General features: G+C 42.1%; 1 protein-coding gene across 1 annotated transcript in view; it reads right to left on the reverse strand.

Annotated features, from left to right (window-relative positions):
- Nucleotides 1-20,474: 20,474 nt before the first annotated feature.
- ZNF770 (zinc finger protein 770) overlaps nucleotides 20,475-24,877 on the reverse strand; it is a 47,865-nt gene continuing 43,462 nt past the window's right edge. Inside the window, 4 exon segments of the mRNA XM_054969916.1 lie at nucleotides 20,475-20,537; nucleotides 20,539-20,672; nucleotides 20,675-20,928; nucleotides 20,930-21,366. Coding sequence (XP_054825891.1) covers nucleotides 20,475-20,537; nucleotides 20,539-20,672; nucleotides 20,675-20,928; nucleotides 20,930-21,366 — 888 coding nt within the window.

The raw sequence follows: 24,877 nt of genomic DNA on the forward strand, positions 1-24,877 counted from the left end.
AGACAGGCTGGTGCCGCTGATAGTGTGTGAAACTGACAGCCCTGTTCTCCTGCTGCTTGGGCTGGGTTCGGCTGATGGGCTAAAGCCGGTGCGGGGTGAGTGATGCTGACAGCCCTGTTCTCCTGCCACTTGGGGGACAGGAGAACAGGGCTGTCAGTTTCACATGCCCCGCGCTGGCTTCACCCGATTGATGAAGCCTGCGCGGGGTGTTTCAAAACTGACAGACTTCTCCTGCCGCTTCAGGGTGACAGGAGAAGGGGGTTGTCAGTTTCAAACACCCCATACCGGCTTCAGAAGCCGGCGCGGGGTGTTTGAATTCCACGAACTACGAACCACAAACCGATTCATGAACTGGTAAAAGTTCATGGAAGTTTGTGGTTCCTGGTTCATGGAATAGCAACGAACCATGAATCAGGTGCTTTGGGGTTTTTTTTGGTTCATGCCCATGTCTAGTCCCATCAACACCCAGCCCAAACTCCTGGACCTAGAAACATGAAATTTGGGGAGAACATTCCTTTCATGACGTAAACACCCACTGTTGTGTACTGGACTGAGTTGGCCGAGCAAGGCCTCTAAGGTATTTACTGTATTGATTGTATTGCACTATACTGTGTTGAGCTTAAGTTTCAGTCAAGGCTCCCAATGCCTGCATTCTCATTGGTCCATAATCCCTGCAATATCACTGATTACTTTCTCAAGGCATCAGCCAATCGGTCCTCTATAATAAAGACCAATCAGTGGCCTGCCTACTTCATACATTGTATATAGTTTATGCAAATGATGGTATTGTAAAGTTTGTGTTCTCATTGGCTATCAGTTATTCTTGGGGTGGAGCTGCTGTATATATATTGAGGGCTTCTGTTCAGTCTGTCTGTGTTCTGTGTTCCTGCTGAATAAAGAGCTGTTGAACTACGTGATGTCTGAACCCACTATTTAACACCCACTAAGAACGGATTTTAACTCCCTAAAGGGGTCAAAAGGGGTAAAATGTGTTTTCCTAAAGGTATACAGCTTCCCTGAGTGGCTGGCAGGCTGCTGCTTACTTGTGCCCCCGGCCACTGCCACCTTGGCCACCCTTTCCTGGATTGTGCCAGCCTTTCAAGGTCATTTGTATATGCGGGCTGATTGGGGCTCACAGCATTCCACACCTCATCCCCCCTCCTGACAATTGGAACACAGAGGTCATTTGTAAATGCGGCCTAATTGGTCCTCACCCCCCAGATTCTAAACAGTATGCTGTTGCTATTGGGAGTCATTGAATGTCTCTGAGGTCAAATGCCGCTCCCAGTCTTCCCCTTAGGGTTGCCGATCTCCCTGTGTGGCCTGGCTTTCCTGTGTGGCTGACAGGCTCCTGCCTGCTTGCACCCCCCTCTCTCTGATTGGTCAGCTGTGGAATTCTGTGTTATGAGGGAAAAATCAGGTAAAGGAAACTGCAGATAGTTGAAGAAAGATGGTACAAGACTCCTGAATACAAATAACACGCTTAGCTTTATTCAAAAACATTTGTGAAGCTCGCATACTATGCTATTATACTACAAAACCATCTTCCAAAACACAGACACACACCCACACACACAGAGCAAAAATATTATAATTGGATTTAAAGTGGTTAAATACTGCAGCAAAGCATGGGTATCAAGCTAATTTCAATATAAAAATCATATGAATTCATGAGGATCCATTGCACTTTCAATCCACTTTCAGTGCACTTCGCAACTAGATTTTACTGTGTGAAATTGCAAAATCCACTTGCATGCATTCTCTGAAGTACAATGAAAGTGGATTGAAAATGCATTATTCATTTTCATAGATCCAAAGGAGTTAACCGTGCTAGTCTGTAGTAGCAAAATAGCAGAGTCCAGTAGCACCTTTAACAGCTCTCTGACGAAGAGAACTGTGGCCCTCGAAAGCATATGCTACAATAAAGTTGGTTAGTCTTAAAGGTGCTGCTGGACTCTTTGCTATTATTCATTGTGTGTAAAATAGTCAGGCTGTAAATCAAAATGATTTCTGGGAGATTCCAAACCTCTCATCTTGACTGAGCTTTCCCATCTGATCAGTTATTCCTTTGACATATGGCAAAAACACTTTTCCTGTAGGAGACTGTTTTTCCTTGGTTGTTTGATGAAAAAGCATAACCTTCAAGCAGTATTCAGACTTATGAAAAGCATAACCTTCAAGCAGTATTCAGACCCACCCGAAAAATACAACAGATGCTACGATCAGCAAAAGACAGTAGAGACCCCCCTCACCACTGCAGGAGTATACCGTATACCCTGCAGCTGTGGACAAGTGTACATCGGGACCACAAAGCGTAGCATCCAGACAAGAATAAAAGAACATGAAAGACACTGCAGACTTGGACAACCTGAAAAATCAGCAGTGGCTGAACATAGCCTAACACAAACAGGGCACAGTATCTTATTCCAGGACACCAAAATACTGGACAACACTTCCAACTACTTTGTCAGACTGCACAGGGAAGCCATTGAAATTCACAAGCATAAGCAAAACTTCAACAGGAAAGAAGAAACCTTAAGAATGAACAGAGCATGGTTTCCAGTTCTGAAAAACACCAGGCTAACAAAACACTCTACACCCGACAATAGCCCTGCAGAGAAGATTAGCACATCAAGCACCAATCCATATGCAAAAGAACCTCCTCAGGATACAGTGAAGCCTCCCGCCATTAGCACTCCACACCCTGGGAAACTCTTACAGGATGACTCAGCTCAACCCCACCCCTCCTGAGAGATATAAATGACCTGCCAACACCTTTTCCACACTGTGACACTGAGAGATCTCTGTCTTTTGGTGCTACACCTCTGAAGATGCCAGCCACAGCTGCTGGCGAAACGTCAGGAACTACAATGCCAAGACCACGGCAATACAGCCCGGAAAACCCACAACAACCATCGTTCTCCGGCCGTGAAAGCCTTCGACAAGACCTCAGTAAGGTCTAATGCCATACAGTCTACCCTACAAAGCAGCCACTTTCTCTAGGGGAACTGATCTCTATAGTCTGGAGATCATCAGTAATCCTGGGACATCTCCAGGCCCCAAGTGGAGGTTGGCAACCCTATGGTCCTTCTTTATAAGCGACAGGCTGAGGTGGTAAGGAAGGAGGTGCTGTGGTGGCTAAACAGCTGCCATTGAAGGATTACATTTTTGCAGTTCTCTCATATTAAGCATCCCCATGTGAAGGCTTCATTATAATGCTGGGAGGGGAATGTATTATAAATGTAATCTTTGCAATTTTATTATTTCAACCTGGTTTATGCATCCTGGAGATGGAGAATGAGGTTTACCATAGATTGCACTAACTGGAAATAGGGGGCTCCAGATCTGAATGTTCTTTTCTATAACAAACAAAAAACCTCCATGCAAATAGAAAACTGGCAAACACACACACACACATAGACGCTGAAGATTTTCCACTTCCAGGGTGTTTTTAATATAATATGAGATCTCTGGGGGCCAGGCAAGGGGTGGATAGGACCTTGGGCTACATGCCAATGTCACATTTTGGTGAAAACCCAGAGGTGATATCCTTGTGTAAACGGCAACCCCAGCATAAACTGACATCTAAAAACTCTAAAGGTAATGTTGAATTTTTATAGAATCAGCTGACCCACTGACATCGTGTCCAGGTATTCTCGTTTCTGCCCCCCACTGTTTGTTCTCCTGCTGGCAATGGAGAGTACATGGTGCCCCAGTAGCAGGGGAACATGCTCCTGGAGAGGGCAAACGGGCCCCTATCTTTTTGTTTGTTTGTTTTTCTCATTATGGTTTGGCAGTTATTATTCCTGCACTTTCCCACCTCATTTTCTTGCATTTATAAATCAGGCTGATTGGGTAGTCCAGGACTGAATTGCTAGTAATCCAGGTCACTGGCACTCCATTTATCTTAATGACAAACATAGTATATACACTGTGGAGAAGTTCCACTGTTCATCAGAGTCCACCATAATTCCTACACTGGTTCCATTTATAACACTCCTGGAGAGAGATACTTTGAACAGAAAAGGTCTTTTGACCTTTTCTTGACCTCTTGATGGGCACGATCCGCATTATGATCGAAAACCCCCCCACGATAATGGCGATCGCGCGATCGGGACCTGACGGATCGTGCTCAGCCACGGCCACCAATCCAGCGGTCGGGAGGGAGCTGGATCGGGGCTGGATCGGAGCGATTGTGCTCGGATCGGGAAGCCAGAGTCAAGCGCCAGCAATCTATTCCCCTGGCAACGGAGCCAGGGGAATGCCTGAGCTTTGTTTGCCCTCCTTCTGTCGCCCTGGAAACCCAGATGGAAGCCTAGCTTTCCTTGATCAGCAGGGCTTCCTTCCAACCACGGAGCAGCAAAGCAGTCACCAGTTGGGAGAAGACACCCAGGGGAGGGAGGGGGAAGGGGGTGTTCTGTAGCCATGGGCACTCCAAATGTTTTTTGCTTTTTAAAAAAACGGGGTTCTGTAGGAGGAATGGCTGTTTTTTTGTCTGTCACTCTCTGTTTTTAACCTGCTTTTAAAACACTGTATTTTGTGGGAAAACCTCATTCACGGCTCTGTGTGTGTGTTTAAAAGGGAGTGGGTAAAAGCTGGATCCAGATGCTTTTAAACGGATCCTCATGAATTCATATGATTTTTATATTGAAACAAAACAAAACAAACAAACAAAACAAAAAGGCTGTCATATTATAGATCATGCATCCACTAATCCGTGGCGCTGCCATGGCACAAAAACATGCTTAAAAAGCATAGATCCGCATGGATCCTCTTGATTTTTAAGTGGGGCCACCCAGAATCCACCATACACTCACAGACCATGTCGGTTGCCACAAATAGGACCAAAAAATTCAGCCATCCACTGTTTGTTCTTGTTATTTTGTGGCACTAGGCAGTTAACTTCTTGAGATTACCTAACTGCCAAGTTAAAATATCTATTGTTTATTTCTTTAGTCATGTTGAGAACGAAACAGTCACAGAATCTGAAGCAACATCAGCACAGTCTCTGAATTTCAAATGTTTCCTTCTCTTCTGTCTTTTTCCATATTCACCAAGTCCCAATTTTTTTACAGCCACTCCCTTACCAACTTCTATTCTAACAGCAGATTCAATGACCAAAGGAATATTTTAAAGCACCACAGTAAAAGGGATCCTCTAACTCTACCTGATTTACTTGCATTTTTATATCAGTTCCCAGACAGTTCTGCCATTCTTTCCCCACATATGGTGGTTTCTAATTAGAACTGATAGAACTGTTTGAGACTTCATGATGGCCCCCAGCAGCCTTCACTTTAGTACCATTGCTGAAACCGTGTGTTACACTAGTCTGATTCTTTCCTCTGTGTTTCTGGCAGGTCAAAGATCTTTCCTAGCCTTGGAGTGCAAAGACTTCAGTCCAAGAATGGTAAACTGGTGGTCTGATTGCTGCTCCCACCTGCTGGCCTTCTAATATAACTGCATGTGTTGAATGATTTTGGTTTTTTACTGAGGCACCCAGTTATGTGTAACCCATGACACTCTAAATGCAACGTTGAACTTGCTAGTGCTTGCCTAGAAAGTAAAGTGGAAATTCTACTTCTGCAAAACATATGAAGCAGCAAAATGCTTCTGTGAAGTGGCCAGGTAGTTTGGGCCAAAATGTCTTTCTCCAATACTAGACCAAACAAGAGTATGGAGTGTAGGAGAAAGCACTGCTTGTTCTGGTCATTAAACTCTCCAGTCTGAAAGGAGAGTTCCTTGCCCACAATACTTTTTTTTAAAGTGGGCAAATGATTTTCTATGTGGCCTAAAATGCAGCACAACAGAAAGTATTAGTTCAACCAAACAGGACCTCCCATAATGATCAGCAGGAATGTAAAAAAACCCTCAAATAAAAGCCTTCCAAACTATTCATTCCTTTATTAATGCTAAGAGGCAAAAAAAGAACAGTAGTCCCCCTTCCCCCCAAACACACACACACACACTTCTAGAGTTGTGAGGAACTAACCCTATAGACAGGGACCACAAGGGCCACTCTTTTATCAAGCCTTAAATATGCGCTTACTATTTTGGCAACTATTGATTCAAAAATTGTAAGATTTGATTTTATATTTTGCCTCCAAAGCTTTTCAGAATAAAGAATGAATCAATTTATGCTATATATGACATTAAAAGGTTTAATTGTTTAGTGGGTTTTAGCAGTATGTATTTTGTTTTTAAGGCCTGTATTGCATAAAGCCTGAGGAGAAAGAAATTGTCATCTAGTGAACTATTCCAAAACATAAATTCTACTGTAAAGCAGTGTCGTGTAAAGGTTAAGGTACAGGAAAAGGACTGGAGAGACCCAGGGTTCTAATCCCAACTTGGCCCTGAGGCTCCCTGGGGGACTTTAGGGCAGTCACTCTTTCTCAGCACAACCTACCTCGTAGGGCTGTTGTGAAGATAACATGGAGGAGAGGAAAATGATGTAAGCTTCCTTGAGCTCTTAGGAATAAAGATATTATAAGTAAGGGGGGGTTTCTGGGAAAAGAGGTGGTGGAACTCTCAAGAGGGAAATGAGGAAGAAACACACGAGTTTCTTTGAAATAATGTTATTTTCAAGCACTATTGTTGAGTATTTTCAAGAGGTGTCAGAACTCCATTCCACCGCGTTCCGTCTGAAAAAAAGCCCTGTAAGTAAGTATCACATTTTTTTTGCTGATGAAATGACTTGAAACTTTGTTCCTGAATGGTAAACACATTCTATATTCTTTAAACATAAATAAACTATCATTAATGCTTTGAATAAAGCACTATAACCCAATATCAAAAATACAGAATTTAGATTTTACTTTAAAATCTCTATACGCCACATTCTTTAGCATTCGTATTGCAGTCACGCTGGTTTACAAACCAGAATAAAAACATACATGGTGGAATCCAGCCAGTTTTTTCATTCAACCTTGCCCAATTTTCCTCCTTATCACTGCCTTCATTCCTCCTAGGTTTTGTCCATGCAGGTCCCATGATCCCCAGCATGATCAAACGAGACCCCTTCTCCCCTTTTCTCCAGTAAAATAGGTGGTTGAATTGAAGCCATAGTTAACAGTAAAATCATAAAAACTATGCTATAAAACAGAAATAGCAGCTACCTAAAATGTAAAAGTAAAAAAAAAATAGTGGAAGGGAAAGCTTTCTGCTAGGAACAGATAAATTACAAATACCTTAATTAGCAGTCTGATGCATGTTGTTATGAAGAGCCAGGTAAAAGGGAGATCTGTAACCAAATACAAATCTCTCTTGACTATCTGGACTTAATACAAAAGATATTCAGTTCAAACATGATTGATTACAAAATTGGGGGGAAATGGTCTGTGATTACAAATCAGTATACATTTGATGAGAGAGATAGAGTGTACCTGCTCTGCTGACAAATTTTGTCATGTAAAGTTCTCAAGGAAATGCTTGTCACTGTAAAATATTTTTAAAAAACAAAGAGGGGGAGACACAAGATTTGCAATGGATTCACATAATAAAAGAAACCTCAGTAATGGAAATAGCATATAAAGATATGGATGTGAACAGCAATAGTTTCATACCTAATGTCAAACAAGTTTAACTGGGTGGGTGGGGGGGACCATCTGAGAGGACCCTGGAATTGGGGTAGAGATACAAATGTAACAAATACTGTTCATAAAACTTTGCTTTAACTACTGTGAATACTCATTGGAAAAGGCTAATTGTCATTTCCAGAAACACTTTCCACTCTGGTCATTATCTACTTGAAGTGTGTGTAGCAGAGTTCAGCTAGCTGGCACTGAAACGTTCCCTTTCTTACTGTCAGTTTTCATGTACTATTGGGTGGGGGTGGGGAATGGGATGCTCCATAAAGAGCTAAGGCTGCAACCCTAAGGACACTTCCCTGAAGCTTGCTTAGGATTGCTCCTAAGGTTGCTTAGACTTTGGCAGACTTTCTGCCAAAGAGAGTCTGGCAGAGACTCTCTAGACTTTCTGCCAGAGTTGCCCAATGAGCCCCAAATCACAAAAGCTGCGGCAAAAAGCATTGTTGCAGGAGCAATGGAGCTGACTGTTGCACTAACACCAGATATGTGGTGGACCGAAGTGTTACACAGAGTACAAGTTATGCCCATACACAATAGCACTAGGATTCTTCTTTTCGAGCATCATAGATAGTTCTAAGGTTCTCCCAAGTTGAGTGCACAGTTTTATTAGGTGGCATGGGTGGGACAGCAATAAAGAAGGTGGGGCACCTATCCATTCTGTCAAGATTTTATCCCATTCTTTATCCAAGGAGCTCAGAATAGCATACATGACTCTCCCATTTTATCTCCCCCCACCCCCGAAAAAAACAAACACTGGGATGGGTTGGATTGAAAGAGGATCAGCAGCCCAGCTTGGTCACTGAGTTGGGATGTGAAGCCAGATCTCCCCAGTCCTAGCTGAATGCCAATTACTGCAACATTTTGGCTCTCAGAAGCCATGCTGGACAGGCAGAGACAGTCATGCGATGTTTGAGTCTACATTCTGTAGTGTAGTTTAACTTATTCCTAACACTCACGTCCCATAATGTTTGCTGATGTTTTGTATTGCTGATATCTAATTTATTTATGACTTATACCCCACCCTTCTAATTTAAAGGCCCTTAGCTTGCAAAAAGAATATCAAATAAAAAGGGGGGGGGGGAATATCTCAAGTTAAACCAAATATTTTTTTAAAGTAAAATAGCAGTTAAAAACCCTCTCATAGTCCATCAAAATGTGTCTTTAAAACCATTAAAAGCAGGCATAAAATGATAAAAATAAATACAGTCAGTTGGACACTATGATTCCCTTCCATTAAATTGGATCCTATGACTCTCTTCTAGTCTTTCCTCAATGAAGAAAGATTTCCTCCAGTGGAAAATGTCCTTTTTTGACAGAGGAAAGTCTTTCTTGAGGGAAGTATTTCTGCTATTGGAAGATGACTTGGTTGTATGGACCTGGATGTTCCGGGTCTATATTTTAGAAAAGCAACCTATATATTTTTAAATAAAAATGTATATTAAAAATCTCATTCATCTTGGCAAGAACCATGTGAAATAAAGTGTATATTCCACAAGCCAACACAAATATACCTAAGCCCATGCATATCCCTGGATTTAAGTACCTCTAATTTTGTTTGATTCCACTGCAAAGCAGATATTTCGATCCAAGTATTTATCTGTTTATTGACTTCATTTATACTCTACTCCATGGCCTACAACATTCTCCTCTTCTCTATTCATCCACACCACAAATCTGTGAAGTAGGGTAGGCTGAGCGTGTGTGATTGGGCCAAGATCACCCAGGAAGCTTCCATGGCAGAGTGGAGATTTGAACTTGGGTCTTCCAGATCCCTGTCTAACACTCGAACCACTACATCTTGTTGGCTCCCCTGTACTGGTAATGCTCAAATGAAAGCTCCCTTTCAATTATAAGACACCAGTTTGGTAGAGATTGTATGTTAACCAGAACATCAATACAACTATGAATTGTAAGGACTGAGTATGTTTTATATTTGCATTTGTATTCTAGTTGGCTCAGTTTCTTGGATTCAACTTTCTCAGATGAATGGGATTTGTCAAATGTATTGGTGTGTATTTTTTTAAAATAGCAGAAGTTCCTGTCTTTGTTTATCTCATTAAACAGTAATGGCTGGCTGTGCATGATGCCTCAGTGTAGTAACAGATGCTTTCTGAAATATTCAGGACTTTAAAAGGAGCCTTCTGTGCTGTTCTGGTTTGTGTATAAATATTTATTCAGGACAACTTCTGAAAAAATGTTCCACCCTTGATGTCAGTATGCAGAAAGCACACTGAATTTCATGGGAACTATCTCTGGTAGTAGACAGAAATCCACAGAACATATCCTGAGGTGAACCAGAGACAGACTTCAAGCAATTAGTTACAGATGTAAAACACTAAGCATTTCAACGATAATTATATATTGCCGCAATCCTTTAAATGCTTTCCAAGGCTTGGAACACTGGCCAAGGGTTACCTGTGTGTTCCAGGATTGACAGTCTCTGTGCAAGCAAGAGTTATCCAGTACTGGCTATACTGTTAATTGTCTGATACTGGAGCACGCTAACATGTTAATTTTTCTTAACAAAAATCAGTAGCTGATAATATATATGAATATATAAGCTTGTAACTATTTAAATGATAATTTTGATAAGTTAAGAGGTTGCTTTCTTAAATGAGATTTACATCTCTACTGTTAGTCAGAGGGCTTATAGCTGTGGTTCTCCTGCCATTTATTTTCGTGTTTCCTTTCCTGTCACCCTACCATTAACTAGGTGTGCTTCAATTTAAAGAAGTTCTGAACTCATTTTAGTCCTGCATGTCTTCATTACAATTAAAAATGAAAAGGTATTGTGAAACAAAAAACCCCCAGGAAATAGGCTCTTTTTCATGTGATATGCAGGTGAGATTGTGTGATGGCACAGCATCCATATTGGTCAAATGCTAAGTCATTACTTTAAATATCACAACTTGAAATCAATATTTTACCACAGGTAAGCTGAAACTCTGAAGGAAACCCCATCTCTTAATAACATGGGTTTAGGCAGGAGACCCTCCTGAGCACTAAACGCAGTTGGGTCCACTGATCAAGGCATCAGAACCATGGGGCCATGGAGGAATTCAGCTCTCTAGAAGCACTGCTTGAGGCTCCCCTCAGCCATGAGAAAAAGCACAGAGGACAAATGGACTCCACTTGTCTCACTCTATCCCCCTCCCAGCTTTAGGGGCATTACGCTTGCTGGTCAAAGTAGTTAGTCAAATCCCTTTTAAGTCATGTCAATAAGATGGACTCCCATGCAAAACCCTCAAATATATCACTAGACCTCCAAGTTTGATAAGAATCACAGTTCCTTGCAACTTATACCAATGTTTACTGTATTGCTTCGATTTATTTTGTCTGTCAAAGCTACAAAGGGACAGTGAATTACTACCAGGTTATAGACTTCCTTTCCTTACGATCCACTCAGGATATCATATCCAACCAAATGCTGTGCAGAGTCCTGTCACTAGCAATCAAGGGTCTACATTAAGGGAATTTGCCAACCCTAACCACAAGGTATCTGGACTTCTGTTTCCTCTGGAATCTACTGAATCACCTATCTGTTGTTTTCCCACTGCATACCTAAGGATCCAAAATTTCAGTCCTAGCCCAAATTAGTTCATACTACCCTTTCTGATTGAAGACTTAACAAGTGTCCTTGTTAATGAGCTACATTTACATCTTGTATAAGTGCCCTGTAGTATAAAGGTAGCACCCCAACAGGTGCTGTTCACTCGTTCTCCATGCTGCATATATTTTTTCATGCATCCTTTTTGTATACTTTTAATACGCTCCTATACCACTCTGTGCACTTTGCACCTTTTTGATGTGTGTTTTTGAATGTGATCCCTCACAACTACTTTTTTGGAGTTCCATGGAAGTTTTGCATCCTTTGCTCTACAGGACAGGGCAGGTGCTTTATTATTGCACCTACACTTACCCCAAGGACCCCTAGAAACATCAGATCAGTCAGGAAATCATGACTATGTATGATTTGTAACTCTGTATGACATAGAGTGCTTACAAGTGAATATCCCTTTGTTCTGTTACATGTTCTTCATTGTGTAATGTATTGGCATAGCTTCAGGCTGAGCTAAGGCTCTTGAAGCCTTCGTTAGTATTGGTTGTTTCATGTTTTGTATTGGTTATTGCTAAAAAGGGGTGCGGTTTACTTACGTATAAATTGGCTCCTGTTGAGCCTGGTTTCTGTCTGTGTGTTTCCAGTCTTCAATAAAGTTGCTGTTATGAGTTGTTAATCACAATACTTAATACATTGTATTGTTTGTTTTGTGCAATTCCAATTGTTTGATCAGCTGGTATTAGTATAGGGATCGCATTCCCTCCCATGGGGGACGGGGATCCCCTGCTCCACCTTTCACTCTCCCTCCACCACTTACCTAGCCAGCGGGGGAAAGACGGGGAAGGGGCAATTGTGCTGGCCCCAGGATGCAATCCTGGGGCCAGCACAATTACATCACTGAGAGTGCTCTCAAGCTTTGCAGCAGGCTGATTTGGGCCCCAAACAGGCCTTGCATGATGATATCACTTCCTGGAAGTGACATCATTGCACCGGCGCAAGACCGCACACACACTTCATGCATGTGTGAGGAGAATGCCAGGAACAATCATAAGGTAAGCCCCAAATCCACCCCCTTGCTAGGAGGGCAAGGCGACCTGGCAACCTTATATTAGTAAAGCCTCATTATCATCCTTAAATGCTGAGTCTGTAATTCTCCCACAATTGTGTTATAGTACTGGAGGCCTCCATCCTGCCTGTTCACCACCACCTACCTCCCCATATGCTTATTCAGCTCTCCTTACCTCCAGGTTGCAGTGCTGGCTAGTGCTACCCATGGGACCCTGGTATATATAAGAATAGATCGTGGTTTATACATTAACCCTTTGGGTGTCGGTCTGCACTCTAGACATACTCAGGTAAACACTTGTAGCCATTTGGATTAACAAAGTGTGCACCCAACAGGTGCCTACCACTGTGTTACTTTAATACTACTGTTCCATCTCTGATGAAATCTTCTACTAGAATACCATTATCTTGTTTATTTTAAGGGTACTGCTGTTCCATCACTACTGAAATTTTGTTAGAAAAAGTACATAAATAAATGCATAGTTCAAAAAGTGCTAAAGCAATTTCAGTACCTATTCATTATAAAAAGTAATACAAATTGCCTCACATACTGGGCTAAAATAATTTCGCCTCATAACACAAAATGTTACTTAAAAATGTAAATATTGGGTTAGAATCACTTTGAAGCACATGCTGCCTACAGCAATGAGATCATTCACTTAGCCTGTTAGGTTAAAATTACAGTTTAAGGCCTCCCACCTCTCTTACTTTAGCTCATATGTTCAGTTCACAATTTTATGGCAATCTATGTTACATACAAGCACATTTGACCAGCGTATCTACGGGACCATCTCTCCCCATATATTCCCCGGAGGACACTCCGATCAGGGGACAAACAGCTGTTGGTGGTTCCTGGCCCCAAGGAGGCCTGCCTAGCCTCGACTAGAGCCAGGGCCTTTTTGGTCTTGGCTCCCACCTGGTGGAACGCTCTGTCTGCTGAAATCAGGGCTTTGCAGGACTTACTATCCTTCCGCCAGGCCTGCAAGACAGAGTTGTTCCACCAGGCATATGGCTGAGGCTGGGCCTCCACCAGCCTGAAAAAAGGGGTGTATAAAACCCTCCCTGTGAAGGCTGTCCACCATCCTGTTTTAAATGTGTATGGATTTTATTGTATTTTAATATGTTGTTTTTATTGTATTTTGTATTTTAATATGTTGTTATCCACCCTGAGCCTGCTCGCAGGGAGGGCGGAATAGAAATTTGAAATAAATAAATAAATTTTCAAATGTATTTTTTCCAATGACACCTTTCCATTTAGTATGCAGTCTTCTTCCAACGGAAACTCCTCCTTTACTGAAATGGAGTTCTTGGATCCTACCCTTAGGGATGCAAGGGAGACCGTCCTTTATTATTCTCATCGGGAATTATCCTTTTTAAATTGACAAATTGTCAGGCTAGGAGAGTTAACTGATGTTTCATAAATGGGAGCTAATGACATGCTAGGGTCTCATGGTAACTAGGAATCCTTCTCCAGTTTTTGGAATGAGATTTTTATACAAGCTTGGGGAAAGTAAAGGGAGAGAGCAGGGTGGGGGAAATCTGTAACTATTTGTGCAGTAGGAATTTTAAGAGTGTTGGCTGATGCAGCCATGGGGTTCTCTGCTGGAGGGGTCGTTTACCTTCATTGAGCTCTGCTAAGATATCTACAAGTAAAACAAGAGTAACAAAGGGTCAAACTACACGTGACAAAATGCACTTGAATTACACTCGAATTACACTCAAATACATTCGAATTACAAAATACACTCAAATTACCCATGTAATTCAAGTGTATTTTGTCTTGTGTGGTGAGACCCATAGATCATCAGCAGTGTCCACTGTGCTCTTACTCTGATCTCTGCAGTACTTCCCTTGGATCTTCTTGCCTTTTGAGGAAAAGAGAGCTCAAAGAGTGAGTAGAATTGAGGTGCTTGACTGTATGTTTATTAGAAACATTAGCCTGTCTGTTGCTGTCGTGTCCGATTAAAACTTTATAACTACAATATATAATAAATATCTGTTTAAAAAAATCACTCAGTTAAAAATAAACACTGTAAAGACAATCAACTGGCAGATTAAAACAAGACAGCATCACAGTGCAACAACTCTGTAGTTCTGCAGGAAGGAGATTTCAAACGCTAGACTAAAATCCCTTTCAAAGATGACTGTTGTTGAAAAGTCAATAAGAATAGTACCAACTAGACTTTGCAAGAGTTGGCAGTGGAAAAGTTTTCCCTTTGACAATTGGTAAAGAAACTAGTATATTTGGAAATTATATTGTCAACTAGGGGTGACACCTTGAAGCAATACATCAAACAGGGTAAGCTTCGAATGGAAACAAATACATACTGACATAAGGCCTTTATTATTACTTATTAACATAATATTCTTTTCATATTTGCTTTTCATATATGGTTCATATCACAGTTTCATCTAGCATGAAAATACTTCAACTACATAAAAAAGTTAATCTAAATATTTTCATTAGTTCAAATAAGCCCTTGGGAATCTGACATTCACCTACTTAATAAGTAAAAAAAAAAATACAAGACAGAGCAATCCTAAGCAGGTCTACTCAACAGCCTACTCAGGTCTATTCAAATAAGTCTTGCTACCAAAAATGTGTTCTTAGCAGGGCTTTTTTTCTGGGAAAAGAGGTGGTGGAACTCAGTGGGTTGCCCTCAGAGAAAATAGTCATATGGCCACCAGCCATGTGACCATTTTCAAGAGGTTTCGGAACTCCGTTCCACTGTGTTCCCCCTGAAAAAAAGCCCTGGTTCTTAGGATTGCCCTGTGATATCCTATAGTAGTTGATTTTTGATAGTAGGGACAAGCCTGCAGATGAAACTAAACCAATCTCAAGATATGCACCGGGCAGGCTAGCATTGGGAACCTTAGAAGCAGAGGCCTTTATGAGCCAAACGAAATGATACAGTTGGCATACAGACGCTTCAAGTCTTGTGAGGAATTCCCAATATCAGTATCTTTAATGGACCAGCAGTAAAAAGCCTCTAGCCAAGTAGATACAGAATGAGCCTAGACTTTGGTTCTTTCCCGGTCTAATCAGAAAAACAATGAATCTTGCTTGTTCTCACCTTTGCTGCTTGGGACTCCAGATCTGCGCTCAGAGTTTCCAGCCTCATCTTGTTTCTCCAAACACCTGCCCAGTTCTTTGTCACCTACTTTGGAATCTGTTTGCCTCTATTAACTCTGTTAAGTCTTATTACCAGTTCCAGGTCTCAAAAAGCCTCCTGTAACCCCAGCTTGATCTGGAAAGACCTTCTTTAAAATTTTCATGCCTACTATTTAAAAGTGTTGGACAGGTTTCTTCATACCAAAGCTTGTGGAACAGTGGGACATGTTCAAAATTTTTGCATACCCGAAGAGAAAATGAATCAAATAAGTAATTGTATCAACCATTTCTATTTGGTTATATATTTTTATTTAAACAATGAACAGTGAGCAATGCATAAGAGATAAAAACAAAATATAAATCAGAGTAGTGAAACTACATAATATTTCTCCTCTCCATCCTTATACATACTTAAAATACTTTTCATTCTTCTCTGGGTCAAACACAGCAATTGTTAATTAGAGGTGGGCACAAATCAAATTACAACCTAAAAAAATGCATGAACTGAGCCGGTTGGTGGTTCGTTAACACGCGGTTCGTGGAGCTGCGTGTTAACGAACCCCCACAACTTTTTCAGGCCTGGTTTGTGTGGGTCGTGAGCATTGGTGACCCCAGACAGGCTGGCACCATTGTGTGTGAAATTGACAGCCCTGTTCTCCTGCCACCAGTGAGCAGCAGGAGAAGGGGGCTGTCAGTTTCACACACCCCGCGCCGGGTTCTGCCCATGATCTGAAGCCGGTGTGGGGTCTGTGAAGCTAACAGCCCCCTTCTCCTGCCTCCACAGAGTGGCAGAAGAACAGGGTTGTCAATTTGACAGATCCGGCGCCAGGTTCAGCCCATGGGCTGAAGCCAGCACTGGATCTGTGAAATTGACAGCCCCCCTTCTCTTTCCACCCAGGGCGGCAGGAAAACAAGGGATGTCAGTTCGACAGACCCCACGTAGGCCTCAGCCCATGAGCTGAACCCTGCACCAAGTCTGTCAAACTGACAGCTCTCTTTTTTCTGCTGCCCTGGGTGGGAGAAGAATGAGAGCTGTCAGTTTAACTCACCCTGTGCTTGGTTCAGCCCATGGGCTGAGGCCAGCGCGGGGTCTGCCCGGGTGGGAGGAGAACAAGAACCATCAGTTTGACAGACCTGGCACCGGGTTCAGCCCCTGGGCTGAAGCCAGTGTGGGGTCTGTGAAACTGACAGCCCCCATTCTCTTTCCACCCAGGGCAGCAGGAAAACAGGGGCTGTCAGGTTGACAAACTCTGTGCCGGTTCAGCCAATGGGCTCAGGCCAGTGTGGGATCTGTCAAACTGACAGCTCCCATTCTCCTGCCACTCAAAGGACAGGAGAATGCAACCTGTCAGTTTGGCAGACTTGGTGCTGGGTTCAGCCCATGGGCTGAGGCCGATGTGGGGTCTGTCGAAGTGACAGCCCCTGTTTTCCTGCCACCTTGGGCAGAAAGAGAAGGGGGGCTGTCAATTTAACAGACCCCGTGCCGGCCTCAGCCCATGGGCTGAACCCAGAACCGGGTCTGTCAAACTGATAGCTCCCATTCTCCTGCCACTCGAGGGACAGGAAAACAGGGCTGTCAGTTTCACTTGCCCCATGGGATGAAGCCTGTGGGGGTGTTTTGAAACTGACAGATTTCTCCTGCCACTTTGGGGCAACAGGAGAAGGGGGCTGTCAGTTTCAAACATCCTGCACCGGCTTCATAAGTCGGCGCTGGGCATTTGAATTCCACAAACTACAAACCACGAACTGATTCATGAACTGGTACAAGTTCTTGAATTTCATTGTTTGTAGTTCATGGAACAGCGATGAATCATGAATCAGGTGGTTCGGGTTTTTTTCGGTTCGTGCCCATGTTTATTGTTAATGACAGATGTTCTAAATATCCACACAAAATTCCACACAGTAAAACCCCCAAAATTTAGACGGAAATTTTTTATTTGTTAAATTTGTTAAATAATAACATTTAACCTATTCATTTCTGGCAAACACTGGTAAAACACTGAAAGTAGGGGGGAGGTTGACCTGAAGTGCTAGTCACTTCATTTGCTGAAATGGTTGAAGCTCTTCTCTTAAGATTTCTATTGAAGATGAGGAAAGTGATGCCTTTTGTAGGTGGGGGTGGGGCTTGCCTGAATATTTTTTTCACAAATGAAAAATGAGTTCTGTCTCACTTGCATTAAACAGCATGTGTCAAGTGTTCAGTGTCTGCTTTAAGATGTTTAAAGATGTTTTAAAGATTTTTAAAGCAGGAAACCTCCTACCCATTTTCTATTCTTGTCTTTGAGAAAATCATAACACTTTGTTTTCTGCATGCACACATAAACCGGATTTTTTGGATAACTTATCTGCAAGGATCAGATCTGGTTGGGCCTCTGTAATTCTGCATTTGAGAGAACCCAAGTTGAACCCAAGCGGTGTCTGTTTATTTTTTCTGCACTAGAAAAATGCCCCATTTATGCTGTGGGCTTTTTGGGGAGAAAGGGTGTTGCTGATCAGCTGAGGAATCTTACAAGTTTATTTTGGTTTTTCTATGGCACCAAGATTGCAATATTGCTGTTTAAAAAAAATTTTAAACCACCAAAGAAGAATGGACAGGTACAGGAAGCAAACAAGGAAACTAAAATATCAAGTGGGATTCAGGGCACTCTGCAGAATTTTTGTGTACTGTTTTTAAAAAATGTAAAATTCTGGAAAAAAACTGAATTGGTTGCTATTTAACCAGCATGCACGAGGAGAGGGAAAAACAGGGCCAGGCCAATCCTCACACTGAAGAAAGCATTCTGCACTTCAAAAAAGCTACAGTTTGATTTTGCTGGGGAAAGTAATTGGGATATGTGTAGATAGAGACAGAGAAAGACAGAGAAAGATCAATTCTGCAGCAGAACACAAAAAAGTCTGGGAAGCAGACTGAATTGGGGTATTTTGACCATGTGTGCAGAACTCTGGAGAGAAATCAATGCAGTATGGGGCCAGAACCAATGAAAAAGCTCCATGCACTTTGGTGCATTTCCAGCCATTTATTAATGGTAACATCAAGGCTTGACTATTGTAATGCTCTATACATTGGCCTTCCATCTAAGTTAACTAGGAGGCTCCAATTAGCGCAAAATGCTGCAGCTTGATTGTTATCAGGAGCGAGCAGGAGCATGAACATCACTCCCATCCTATAGTCGCTCCACTAGCTATCCATCGTTTACTGTGCTCAGTTCAAGGTATTAGTTATTACATACAAAGTTCTTCACGGCTTTGGTCCGGCATACCTACGGGACCACCTCCCTCCCTATGTTCCTCCATGGCAGCTTCGCTTATCTGAACAGGGTCTCCTGCAGGTACCAGGCTGCACACAGGTGAAGTCAGCAGCAGCCCGTACACGGGCTTTCTCTGTGGTGGCCCCTATCCTGTGGAATGACCTGCCTGAGGAAGTCAGAAGAGCCCCACTCTCCTGGCTTTCCGTAAACGATGCAAAACCGAACTATTCAAAAAAGCTTTTTACTCAAATGGGAGGGCTGTATTGTGGGGAAGGGGTCTCAGATGCTTCACTAACGAGTTGGGGATCATAGACTTCATCACTATTTTTGCCTCATATATTATCTGCTGCTTTAAATATGTACTCTTATGTACAACCATCGCTCCATGTTGTCTAATGTTAGTCCTAGAATTGATTATGTTTTACTTCAGTATTTTCTACTATGTCTTGGATCCTTACTAATGCTATGCCTTTAAACTTGTATATGTTTACCTTATGGTATTGTATTGAAATGCACTTACTTGATATTGTATTAACCTCATACTGTGTAATCCACCTTGAGTCTCAGTGAGAAAGGTGGACTATAAATGACATAAATAAATAAATAAATAAATAAATAAATAAATAAATAAATAAATAAATAAATAAATGTTTTCTCTATCCATGGTCAAAACAGAGTCACTAGACTCTATCTTCACTTCGATTTCAGCTATTTAGATTCTCTACACAAGAAGCCTCGGCATGTGTTTGCCAAGTGTAGGGAGATGTAATGTTAGCTGGGAAGCATAGTTTACAAAGACAGAGCAGGTGGAGATCTGTCCTCAGAGGGTGTGTTAATTTCATCTTTGCCTCCCAGAAGTCTCTGTCAATTTCACCTCTCCAATCTAAAACTGTGTGGGATTGCAACCAGAGGGCAGTAAGAAATGGAAATGGGCTAGAGCTGCCTTCCAGAGCTGGGCTTGGATTTGGAGAGGGCTGAAGTTTCCCTTCTGGCATTTCACAGCCCCTTCACACAGCTCCAGTGTATAACAAAGCCTTTGCCCTTCTGCCAGCTCAGTCTTTTTAAACTACCATTTCTGGCTAACATTGCATCTCCCAACACGTGTTCTTCACGTGTCAGACATCTTGCGTAGAGAGACTCTTAGTCTGACTGTGACTCCTGAAAGTGAGAGGACCAAGAATGTGTCTGTGCAGAAACCAAAGACTGGGAAAATTGAAATTCAAAGCAATCTCTGAGGTAACTGACAGGCACGTTTAGATTTTCAGATCCCACCTTGAGTATGCAGGCTCTTTTCAGTATGGGTGAGCTGACGCCTTTTTAAGTGGGCTGACTGTCTAAACATCTTCCCACAAAGAGTACAGCCAAAGGGCTTCTGTCCTGTGTGAGTAAGATAATGCCTTTGAAGCCTGGAAGAAGAAGGGAAGCTTTTTCCAAATCTGTCAGATTTGCACACTTTGTGTCTATTATGTACATTTTTACTGCATGTTGAAAAAGTGCATTGAAGTATTTCTGTATTATCAAAGAAGTCGTCATCTAATGAGCCATAAAGAAAATCATCTTTATTATGCACTGACTACTCCATTCTTAACACACTTTTGGAGGTAAGCATACCTTTCAGATGACTAAATCCAGAGTTTCTTTATGCCATGGCAGGTGATCTTTCCTTTGTATTGCTGTTTCCCTTGAGTAAAACAAGGTTGCCCTGGTCAGAACTTTACTTGCTGGATGCAACTGTGTCATGACTTCTACAATGCTGTAGAATCGTATTTTTCACATCTGACAAGCAATCCATGGGTAATTTTTCTCCAGCGTAGCTCAATTTCCTCCAGACTTTTCTTTTGATGCTGCCTTTGGAGTGGTAGGCCCACCTACTTGCTTTTGATGTTTTGTCATCTTTTAAGTTTCCCTCACATTATATGAAAATCCAACATCCTCTCCATTTCAAAACGTTGTTCACAAGCAGAGCACTGGATAAGGTACAACATAAATGCAGTGGAAACCAAAGTGTTCCCCTTCCTGGGACTCATATGCAGTAACAGTCCTGGCATCTTTCGATATTTCTCCCTGTAGTGCCTGTAGCATAAGGTTCATTGCACTCTGCTTTACACTCTAGAGAGAGCCTGTTTTGGGGCACGGAGAAGTTTGTGCTTCAGGAGTTTGCTCTGAGCTTTAAATCTCTTCTGGCAAAGAAAACACTGGAAAGGCTTCTCTTCCATGAGTATGAGGTGATGGATTTTCAAGTGTGTTGACTGCCTGGAAGATTTACCACATATGTAGCACTTAAATGGCTTCTAGCCAGTGTGGATGAGCTTAGATTGTGAAGGAAACATCTTGCTACATGTCTGGCACATATGCATGTTCCTTCCTTCTGGCGCCATGCAGATGATCAGACCTCATGCACTGATGCTGCACTTTCATTGCAAAGTGTTTTTGGCAAATGGAACAACAAAACAACCTCTGCTCAAGTTTCTCTTGCCTGGCACTCCTCGATCTTTCAGCTTGCTTAGCATCACCCTGATAGTTCTCTACATGAAGCTGTTGATGTCTTTGGAATGTGACTACATTTTTCAAGTTCTTGTGACAAATGTTACACTTAAAAGGCAGATTATGGGTGAGCTGATGTCTTTCCAGATGGACCAACTGCCTAAAAGTTTTGCAACATGCCTGACACTCATATGGCTTTTGGCCAGTGCATATAAGATAATGCCTAGCTAGTTTGGATGGAGCCTCGCACTGTTTGCAGCAGATGTCACACATATATGGCCTTTTCCTGGGTGTTTGGCTAGCTGCTGAATCTTGCTAAAATTTTAGCATTTTGTACAGCAAACTGTATCATATATATTTTGTCAAGTTCTTTAGCAAAACACTTTCCTCTGGAACCACCAGCAGTACAATGTGCAAAAAGAGATGCAGCAGCAGGATTATAATAACAGGAGGTTGCCTAAAGTCCCGATATCCCCGCAACAGTACGAAGAAAAAGAAAACGTTATTTTTGAAGTGTACTTGTTTTTCTTTAACATAACAGCCTGATCCTGCATACATTTACTCAGAAACAAGTCCTACTGTGTTTAATGGCTCTCATTCCTAAGCACATGTGTTCCTAACTAGAAAAACTGTAAGCATAACACTGTTTTTAAAGTAGTAATTATCAAACCTTAGATACCTCTTCCTGACCATTAATGATGTTTCCTATGAATTGTAGGTTTTCTTAAAAGTCAATGTACATGTGGAGGCAATACACCTCCAATGTATTCATCTAAATCCCAAAAGCAGAGCTCATTCTTCAAACCACAGAATTCCTGCAGCCTACTGATTAAGTAATCAATTTACTTAATGGAGTGATCTCCAAAAATGGAGTGATCTCCATTTAAGGAGACTTCCAAAATGTCTGGCTTATCAGATATGTATTTGTATAAGTATGAATTGCAAAAAAATGGATTTTCATGACAGGTATCTAAAATGATCAGACTATTTAGATTTTTTTAAAAAAAACCCTCTGTACTGCTATTTGTTTACCCTGCAAAGGCACAGACTTGCTAATTAGAAGTAGAGACCTTTGCCTAAAAGTGGCCAAGTGATGGTGTGCAAGGAGGCTAGTTTATCTCCCTTTCCTATGTTGCTTCAGAGCTCTGAATCTTATGGGGTGCACCTCCCATTAACTTCCTAAGTCTGGCATTTTACACATCAGAGCTCAAGGAAGGCCACCACTCAAAGAACCCCATCAAAAACACTTCCATGAACAAGTAGCAAATTTGTTATGGCTAGAGATGGGCACGAACAGCAATACGAACAAAAAAAAGCCACGAACAGCCCAAACTGCTGTTTGCGAACAAGCTGTTTGTGAGGTTCCATTCTAAACGAACAGGTGGTCATTGCAAGCCTCGTTCATTGCTATTTGTTGCTATTCGTCAAGCCAGACAGTCTGGCACCTGCAATCAATTCCCTTGGCAACTTAGGCAGGGATTGTCTGAACTCTGTCTGAACTCCTGCTGTTGCCCTGGAAACCCCAATCTAAGCCCAATTTAGTTTGATAGGCAGGTCTTCCTTTCAAGTGTGGAGCTCCAAATTTGTTACAACAAGGCAGCAAAGACCAGGGGGGAGGGGGCTCCCAGCTCTGACTTTGCAGACAGTGGAGAGACAGTTGCTGTTGGCATTTTGATACAGAAAGTGCTTTGGAGCTTGAATTTTCTTTGTGTGTGGAAGGATAGGGATCTAACCCCTTTAAGTTCCCGGGCTGCTGCCAGGCTCTGAGCCAAGCTATTATTTATTATTGGTACCTTTCCTGGTGCCTGCTCAGGTAAGGTTTCTGGGAGTGGTGCAGTAGGGATCTTGACCTGGATGATGGCTGGAGGAGAGCCTGCTGGCCCCTATGAACAGCCAACCATGAACATGTTCGAGAACAGGGCCATGTTTGTGGTTGTTCATGAGTCAGAAGCATTATATTGACCTTCTGTTGTGACAATACGTGTAGCAGATTCTCTGAATTCCCAGCTTTAATTTTTTTTAAAAAAATAAGTCTCTTGATTCTTCTCTTGCAGAGATATAAAGGCATATCTCTTCAATGGAACAGGCAAGAGACTTACTTTTTTTAAAAAAATGAAAGCTGGAAATTCAGAGAATCTACTACACGTATTGTTATAATGGTAGGTTGCTATAATGCTAAGAAAATTATGATTAAACACAGAGAAAGAAAACAAAACCAGGAAAGGGGAGGGGAAGAAAGGGATGGAGGAGTGGTTCGTTGATGACGAAACATCCAAAAGTGGTCTGGATGTGGGTGGGAATGGGTAGGACAAACAAAGCCAAAAGAAACATATGCACAGAGAAAAATCAACTCATAATCTGCTTCCAGAAAAAGATCAAGGTAAAAGTGGTCTCGAAAGAATCATTAAAAAGAAACCATGAACCCCCCTCCCCCCCAAAAAAACCTGAAGTGAAAACTAAAGGCAAAAAACTATGTGGAAATCGGGATAAATTGAAGCAGTATGGGACCAGATGGGAGAAAATCCATGCAGAAAACCCCATATATTAAAATGTATTTCAGTTATTCCCAATTTAATTGCAATGTGATTTAAATTAGACAGAATATTTAATAAGCACTAAATATATGGGGGGAGGGAAGGCGGCATGGCATAGCCCGATTTTGTCAGATCTCAGAAGCTAAAGCAGGGTCAGTACTTGAATGGGACACCAAGAAAGACTGCAGGGGAAGGCACTGGCAAACCACCTCTGCTTCTCAGTTGCCTTGACAGCTCCTTGCTGTGGTTACCATAAGTCAATTGCGACTGAATAGTACATGCACACACAAATATAGGAGAATCCCTCAATTTGTTTGACTCTAGGCTTTAAAAAAAAATCAGACTAACCCAATACCAAAGTGATTCGTTATATGTAGTTTGTGACAGATAACCAGGTCTTGAAAAATTGTTTCTTTGTCCACCATTACAGAGCCAAGTGGCATCCATTGGACTAGAAAAGCCCTGTTTGTACTGCACATGTGATGATTATATCATGACAAGCGGGGAACCTGCAAGGACTTGCAAGGGGGAAATCTCATTTTCTCCTACCTCCAGCTCCTCTTTCCCTTCCATGGCCACCCCATAGTCTCTCTTCTTTTCCTGTTTTCTTCTCTACTTTTCACCCACCTTTGTCTGCCCACTGTCTTCAGTTGCTGTAACATAGTGGTTAAGTAGTTGGACTGTGAATAAACACTCTCCTGGTTCAACTTCCACTGCTGCCATGAGCTCTGCAGGTGGCCTTGGCCCTTGGGTAAGCCACTCTTCTCAGCCCCAGCTCCCCAGCTGCATTGTGGGGATAATAAAAACACTGACTTTGTTCACTGCTCTGAGTGGGTACTAATCTGCCTAGAAAGGCGGTATATAAGCACACTGTAATTATTATAGCTATCCCTCCCCCCTGGCAGCCTCTTCCATATGGCCCAGTTGCGTGCTGCTGGCTGAGCTGGGCCCAGTTGCATGGTGGAGAACCTGCAATGACTTTCTGGGGATTCTTCACTTTCCCCTCCATCCTCTTCCCCACACTATTACCTTTTTCCCTCCTCTTGGCAGCCTCCATATGCTTAGCTTTCTCTTCATCCTTCCCTCCTTAAAATCCACTAAACAACTTACCTTTTATCTGTCTCAAATCTTCATCTATACTTATTAATTTACTTCATTTATACATAGCCTTTCTACAGAATGGGGACCCTAAGCAGTTTCCATTGTTTTTCTTGCCTCCATACTATCCTCACAACAACCCTGAGAGGTAGGTTGGGCTGAGATTTTGTGACTGTCTCAAAGTCACTCAGTAA

This window comes from Eublepharis macularius, chromosome 2 (genome assembly GCF_028583425.1).
Source record: "Eublepharis macularius isolate TG4126 chromosome 2, MPM_Emac_v1.0, whole genome shotgun sequence".
Classification (NCBI taxonomy): Eukaryota; Metazoa; Chordata; class Lepidosauria; order Squamata; family Eublepharidae; genus Eublepharis; species Eublepharis macularius.